The 7,823-nt window shown below is 34.4% G+C and overlaps 1 protein-coding gene across 1 annotated transcript in view; it reads right to left on the bottom strand.

Annotated features, from left to right (window-relative positions):
* Positions 1 to 954, bottom strand: part of LOC105294195 (tripartite motif-containing protein 64-like) — a 6,729-nt gene extending 5,775 nt beyond the window's left edge. The window contains exon 1 of the mRNA XM_023532440.1: positions 547 to 954. Coding sequence (XP_023388208.1) covers positions 547 to 954 — 408 coding nt within the window. The remainder of the gene's footprint in view (positions 1 to 546) is intronic.
* Between the last annotated feature and the right edge of the window lie 6,869 nt (positions 955 to 7,823).

The following is a 7,823-nucleotide window of genomic DNA, read 5'->3' as shown; positions in this document are numbered from 1 at the left end:
ATCCTACAAAATAATCATGAGCTTTAGTGACACAGGTAATATCATAAAAGGCAGTTGTTGAAAAAACAGTCACTTCATGTTAGAATGAAGAGGTCTGAATTTTCACGTTAATATAATTTGATTTTAATATTTGGGATATCAAAGCTTATAGAAACATATAATAGAGAAGTTGTGGAGACCCTACAGATAATAATCCACTTCTCAAGTAATTGGCACCCACATTTTTATACAACCTGACTAGGAAGAAGTCAAACTTGCATCAGAAACCAGTGTTCCAGGCACTAACCACCTGGCCCACAATCACACCAATTCTACATATTCGAACGTTTCTAAGGAAAACTCTCTTAGTAAAGGCTCAACACAATAATGATTATAGTGTCCAAATTGGTCAACAGCATTGAGAGAATACATTCATATCTTGGAATTTACATTGAAAAATTGTCATCTCTGCCATCTCTATTCTCATCACTTCCTTGTTATTGTCCTCATCTTTCTCTCTGATTTAAGAATCTATAGCTTTCCAATTGCTTTAGAAGCATCACCTACCCTGTATTCCTCCGCGGCCCATTGTATTGGACTGTGGTTGTGAGCCACATGCTCTGGGGATTCAGAGCAGAGCCCACAGAGCAGGTCCTTTTCAATCTCACTGAAGATGCCCTGTGCTTTGTGTGACACACAGATCTGCTCCTCAGAGCCGTTGACATAGTAAGCTCTAGCCTGTCTGGCAAGGGAAGCAAGGCTCTTGAGTGTGATGTTGGTTTTGAAATCTGGCTTCTCTGAAATTCCCCTGCACTCAGGGCAGCACTTTAGATTTGGAGTTTCGTCCCAGCAGAGGTGCAGGCAGGGACGACAAAAGCTGTGCCCACATTCTATGGTGACGGGGTCGAGGAAGTAGTTCATGCACATGGAGCAGGTGAGTTCCTTCTGGAAGGCTTTCAAGGTGTCTGAATTCATGTTTCTGAAAACTGGAAAAAATAAAGAAAAAATGAGAGCGGGAGAGAGAACATCATTCTGTCCAGATGAGGAAAGAAAAGCCTTTGGACAAAGGTTTGTCTACTTGAGCTCTATCTACCTATTAACTAAGTACCTAATCTACCATCAACTTACCCCCACCACAAACCAATACATGGTAAATCTAGATAGGTTGGGTTTATGCTATGATACAAATGAGAAAATGAGACAAGAGAGTCCTCAGCATCTTTTTTGTTTAAAATAAATAATTATCTCAATCATACCTAATTTACTTAGACAAGCTTAACATTTGGAGCAGGAGGTAAAAGCTAGGATGATTCCAGAATTACTTTTATTAGCTGATTGGTCCAGAAGCAAATGTAGAATGTGAATCACTCAGTCTCTGTGTCTCTTTCCATCTCTCCATCTTACTCTCTGTCCCTTTTTCTCTGTCTCTCTCTCCCCCACCCATGATTTCATGACTATAACATATATGTACATACATACTTTGTCTCTGTGCCAATAGTCTCTATGTGTCCTGCCTTGGAACTGACAAATAAGACTGATTCGGTTAATTTATGCTATTTTAATTTAATCAATGTCAACTTTAACTTGAACTCCTAAAACTATAAACAGTTGAATTCATGCTTCTAACTTTAATAGCGAAACTCCTTTCAAACAACAGATTGCAAACATTATGTGTTATTTCTAATTTAGGAAAACAATTTTTTAAAGTCAGTTCAGGCCATCGCAGCAACTTTACACTTTGAACTGATGAATGTTCAAGCTACAGTGAGTGATAAGCAGCAAAAGTAATCAATTATTTTTTTATTTGTTTTGTTTTGTTTTTAAATAAGAATACTTGGATGTCTTCCCTACAATAAAAAAATCCAGAGATGCAGTTAACGGAAGCATGGCTGGATATTTCATCTTGATTCCTGGTATTCCCCTATTGTGACCAATGCCACTTCTTGGACGTCCTTACCAGTTGGTAGGATCTATTTTGAAGTTTTCAAATCTAGTTTGCAAACCGAAGGTTTCAAAGGAATATCAAATAATACCTTTGCAAGGGTTTTCTGATTAATTCAATACATTTAACTTTTGTGTTGATGTGCATAGAGACTATTATTATATGCCCACATTGTGTTGAACACTTTGGATGGTTTATGATTTCCACAATTGCATAAAAACTATGGAAATGTCTTTTAAGACCTAAAAAATTTAGTAATATATAAGGTAATAAAAATAATCAAATAATATGACTATTAATATATTACAAATGCTCTAGTTACGGATATTTTAAATATTGACGTCAAGTTTGAAAACTAGGAAACCTACTGGTTTGCTTGGACAAGACCCACGCACACTGACAGGTATTGAAAGTATTTGAATAAGAGAAGGTAGACATGAAGATATTTACTCTAAATTCTATACTCACTAGAGTCTACTGAGTGGTCTCACCTCTGGAAGTTCTGGAAAATCTGTTGATATCAGGGTCAGCAGTAACTCTCTGCTCTTCTAGCAGCTGCAAATTCGGTCAGTCTGCTCTGGGGATGTAGTCTCTGGACCAAGTGCCTTTTATGTGATTCCATTTACCTAAGGCCACACCCACTTCCAAAGATTGGCTAATGTTTTCAAAAGGAAGCGGAAATGGGTGATTAGGTTATACAGAAAGATCTAAAAATGGCTGATTAGGTTTACAGCCTATAGAAAACAACACTTGGGAGCTGACAACCTAATGGAATGTAGATATGTTTTGGAGTAAGATACAAGAAACTTTGAAATATGCAATACGGTATTATCACCAATAGTCACCATCTTATACATGCTACAGAAAATTATTTTTAACAGAAGTGCCATGCTACCTGTATTTTTTTGGCACCTATTACAGTTTAACAAATCACTGATGCTTCCATATAAGTTGTTTCACTAAATTATCTAATGTTTGGGAATTAGGTCCTATTTCTAAAATCACAAAGGTAATCTAACCTTGCTAAAAATTTAAAAAGTAAAAATCTAAATAAAATTCACCTTTTAGAAATTATCAAAAATTGAAAAACAAACGATAAAGCCATACAGGCCAGTATATCCTAGATAGAGGTAAAGTAACTATCCTCTTACTCAATGCCTGGGATTGTAAATTAACAAAAACTTCAGAAAGGTCATTTAACCTCCAATGATACTTCAGAAATGGATCTTAAGGAGACTAGGTAACAGAAAAGAAATAGCATGTATGATATTAAGGTACATATAGATATGTATATGAGGACTTTTCCAAAAATTAATTTTGGGAAAATTGCCTCAAACCTTTCTCAACACCTTGCATGTCAACTACATAAACATGTAAAGGAAGAAGTTTCTAGTGTTCTCATTTTTCAGTAAAAATTAAATGGTTATATGTGCAGGATGCCCCCCTGTCTTCAGTGCTATTAAATGGTACTCTCTCTTACAGGGACTTGCCCAACATCTGTTTGCACTATTATTTCCTGGATTTGTGATTACTTCACACAGTATTTTAAAGTCCTAGAAATCATGCTTTTGGGTCTCATTTTTATCTCAAATAATAAATATAATAATAAAGCTGTTGCTCTCCTTACTAGGTTTCACTATGTACCGTAGTTACTTCTGATTTCCCTCCCCCAAACCCAGTCTCCAAAGGTAAATAAGACAAAATCTCTAGAATCTGGTGATTGTAGGCTAATAGGAAAGATGAATGCATATAGAGAAATAAAAAAAAAAAAAAATCTTAACATCTCAAAAAAGGAAGAGAAACCTGATGACTAAACCTGAGATTCCTTCTCCATCATCTTTCCATGGGGAAAAAAAAAAAAAAAAGAAAACCTTAGAAAAACGTTGATTAAAAAGGTTTGAGTCCCTGCTATGGCCAACATGAGCCTTCCAAAAAAACAAAAAGTATTTACTTTCCTTGCTAACATGAGCCACTTTTGATCGGAGGATTCAGAATAGACCCAGACCCTAAAGCCAATTATCAATCTGGCATTTTCAATATGCTGGATATACAATACGCAAGAGCCTGAATGCAGCAGCTCCAAGCTGTCAGGACTGCATTTCAAATGAACATTGGAATACGTTCATTTCACATATCTTCAGATATAATGTATCCTAGTATATTTCCTAATATGTCTGGGATGCAAGTATTGCTTATAAGCACACTGGGGATCCAATTTTAAATAATTCAGTTTTAAAGCGTTAGTCTTTCAGAGGTACTCACGAGACCCAATTTAGCATGAGTGTGAGGGAAAAACCCCTTGTGACTTGGGGAAAACTTCATAGTTCTCCTAAAGTTTTAAGTTTTCTCTGATGGAAAGGGCTCACCCCTTTTTGAGTCTATAAACAGTTTCATGCAGTAGGTAATGAGTAATGAGTGAAATTTTCGCTAACTGAGATTGGACATCCCCTGTGGTTGCCTGGGTTACCAAATCTTAAATAATCTCAAGCTCACTGCTTGAAGGAGTGAAGAGCTGACATAGACCTTTTTAACAGATCTTTATACTCTGTTCCCACCACTACTTATCTTTTGCACAAACATTGTCCCCTACAATATGGAAACAGTTTTATTTGTGCCATTTAGAGATAGAAAGAATTAGTGATAAAGCCAATAACATCAGTTCCTCTTCAGTATGTGGTCTGTCTGTCCCTTATCCTCTAGAGCATAAACATCTTCGAAGAGCACTAGCTACATACATACATTGAAAAATTAACTTCTCAATGACACACACACACACACACACACACACATTATTTGAATACTTATTTGAATGGTGTTTATAAGTCTATTGAGGGAGAATTGACATATTTACCATATTATATCTTCCAATTCAAGAATATGGAATAGCTTCATTTATAGAATTCATAATTCTTTTATTTCTTTCAATAGTGGTTAATAGTTAATATGCATCTTTTATTAGATTTATTTTAGGTATTTGATATTTCTGATATTATTAGATGCACTTTAAATTTCCTTTCCCACTTTTTATTGTTGTTTATAGAAATACACTTGGTTACATTTTTTCCTAACTTAGACATTTTCTAAGCATACAATCATGCTATGCTAATATTGCAAATTATGATAGTTCTATTTCTTCCCAATATTTATAAGATATATTTCTCTTTTTTTGTCTAATTGTATTGAATAGGACATCCATAATAGTGTTATGTATAAGTGATAATAGCAGACATTCTCATTTCATTCCTTATTCTTACAGGAAAGCTTTTAAATTCTCCATTGAATATATAATATTTGCTATAATATTTGCTAATTTTTTTCTAGGTACTTTTTATAAGATTATGAAATTTCGCTCCCCATTTTTGTTTGTTAATAAGAATTTAAAAAATAATGAATGGGCATTGAATTACATCAAACACTTTTATCCTGCATCTACATTGTCAAATGCATAGGCTTAAAATTGTTCATAAAATTCTCTTACTGCCTTATAAATGTCTAAAGAATCTGCCTCTTTCTCTTTTTATTCTTGACCTTATATTCTTAATTTGAACATCCCCTGTTTTGTTGGATGAGTCTTGCTAGGGGTTTATCAATTTAATTGATCTATTCAAAGAGCCAATTTTTTTATGTTATTGGTTTCATCTATTGTATTTTTTCAATTTCAGTTGTCTGCAATTATTATTATAATTTTATTTCTCATTTATTTGGCATGAAATTCCCTTTATTTATCTACCTTCTTGAGAGAAGCTTTTCTTCTTCATCTTTTTTTTTTTTAGGCGTCCAGGGGCTCTGGGCCCCCCTGAGGATGCGGCATACTCTGCGCTGGAGATTTTCCTCTTTTATAATATATTCATTTAGTGCTACGGATTTTCCTCTAAGCGTTGTTTTAATTGCACCCCAAAAGTTTTGTTTGGATGTATACTTAACATTATTCAATTAAAAATATTTTCAGCATTTCTTTCTTTTCTTTTTTTTTTTTTTAATTTTGCAGCTGCATGAGAACTACATAGAAGAATAGATGCTGAGTGCCAAAAAGAATGGATTGTACCAGGCTGAGACTTGTATGGGCTCAGTCTCTTTCTTCAACTTCCCCCTACTTTGCTCTATCACAGGTAGCCTGACACTGCAGGCTGAGACACCCAAGCTTTTGCACAAACTGGCTTCTAGCAGGCATTTGCAGGACTGCGAGGGTGAGAGGAAGGGAGAAGTCACTATCTTCCTTCTCCCTCTCTATCTGCTGGCCCCTCTTATGTTCCCAGCCTTCCCATGATTTGATCTCTGAGGGCTGGTAGTCGCCCAACCTCTCCTGCTCTTCAGCTCTTTCTTCACCAGTATAACTAATTCCCTGAATAATATACCCTCTGTTTTAAATGCCCGGAGTGATTTCAATATTCTTTTTAGATTCTTACAGGTCTAGCTTTCTTTTATATTTTTAGAGCCTTGAGATCAGAAGTTACAATGAGATACAGCACCATGTAACAAACTATACTTAAAAAATTAAATAAATACAGCAGTCTGTTCTAAAGTAGACTAAAAGTGCTTCTGAGAGAATGTAATCTTTTCCTCTATTTTGTCAGAGATTTTGAATTATGCATAACTGAGCTGTCAATCAACAGGTTTGAAATAGAGTGTCGTTTAAAGCTATATCTACAAACTAAAAGTTTTAAGGATATTTAAAGTACTGCATTCCACTACCTGTATTCCCAATTTTGAATAAATCATCCAATTTATATGAAACACTTACTTTTACCCTAGAACAGTTTCATTTTCGATGTCTTGGGTAAACCAAAATAAGATAACTGAGGCCTTTACCCCAGGAAACTTATTATATAATTAGGAAGATAGGGCAAACACAAAACAGTTTAGGAGACATGCCTAATTTATTACAAGATTTAATAAAATACCTCAATGCTTAATGAAAAAATACTTAAATAAAATTTTCTACAGAAATGTAATGAGCCTCAAATGTAGTTTTAAATTTTCTAATGACCACGTGATAAAAATTAAAAAGTTAAAATAAATTTTAATTATATATTTAACCCAATAACCAAAACATTATTATTTCAACGTATAATTACTATTAAAAATATTAATGACAGATTTTACAGTCTTTACACTGTTTTTGATATTCCACATTCATTTTACATTCATAACATAGCCCAATTCAGATTAGTCACATTTCACGTGCTCATCTGACTATCCTATTAAACAATACAGAATTAGACAAACCCCCCATGTACAGGGAGACACCTGGTTTTCAAATCCTTAGCTGACAGAAAAGTTTCAAGAAGTATTAAGAAGAAATAAATAGGAATCTAACGTTCTCTAAATTCCAATAGAGGACCATTATAAATGGATTTAGAATGATAGTTTTAGAGGAAAAGTTGTCAAAGTTAGCCAGGCTGATTGCTTTGTAGGACAAGATTCTCCAGGGGTTTAACTTGGCAATGTAATGACCACTAATGAAGATCTTTTCTGAAAAATGTGGAGGAGTGAATTTTATTCTTAAGCCTTTTTGCAGAATTTCCAAAGACTAAATAATCTGCTTGACATATTGTACTACACTGTTAATGGAAGATTAGGTTATGGTAGGTATAAACACAAATTCAAGTCCTTTGATTGGATTTACATAATTGTTAATCTATTTAAGGAAACAACAAATACCTACTGGTGGTAGATAATTAGATTAGTCTGATGCCCAGATTTGATCTTACATTTTTACACCTACGTCAGGTGACTTCATGTATGTCTTGACCCTTCATTTTACACCTAAAATATATTAACTACAATTGGTCTTCTGCATGAATCTTTTTAAAAAATAGACTTTACTTTTCAGAGCAGTTTTAGGTTCAGCAAAATTGAAGGTACAGAGATTTATCATATACCCCCAGCCCCTCACACGCAT

This window comes from Pteropus vampyrus, unplaced genomic scaffold (assembly GCF_000151845.1).
Source record: "Pteropus vampyrus isolate Shadow unplaced genomic scaffold, Pvam_2.0 Scaffold84, whole genome shotgun sequence".
NCBI lineage: Eukaryota > Metazoa > Chordata > Mammalia > Chiroptera > Pteropodidae > Pteropus > Pteropus vampyrus.
Note: the sequence above shows the minus strand (reverse complement) of the source record. Positions and strands in the feature narration are given on the sequence as shown.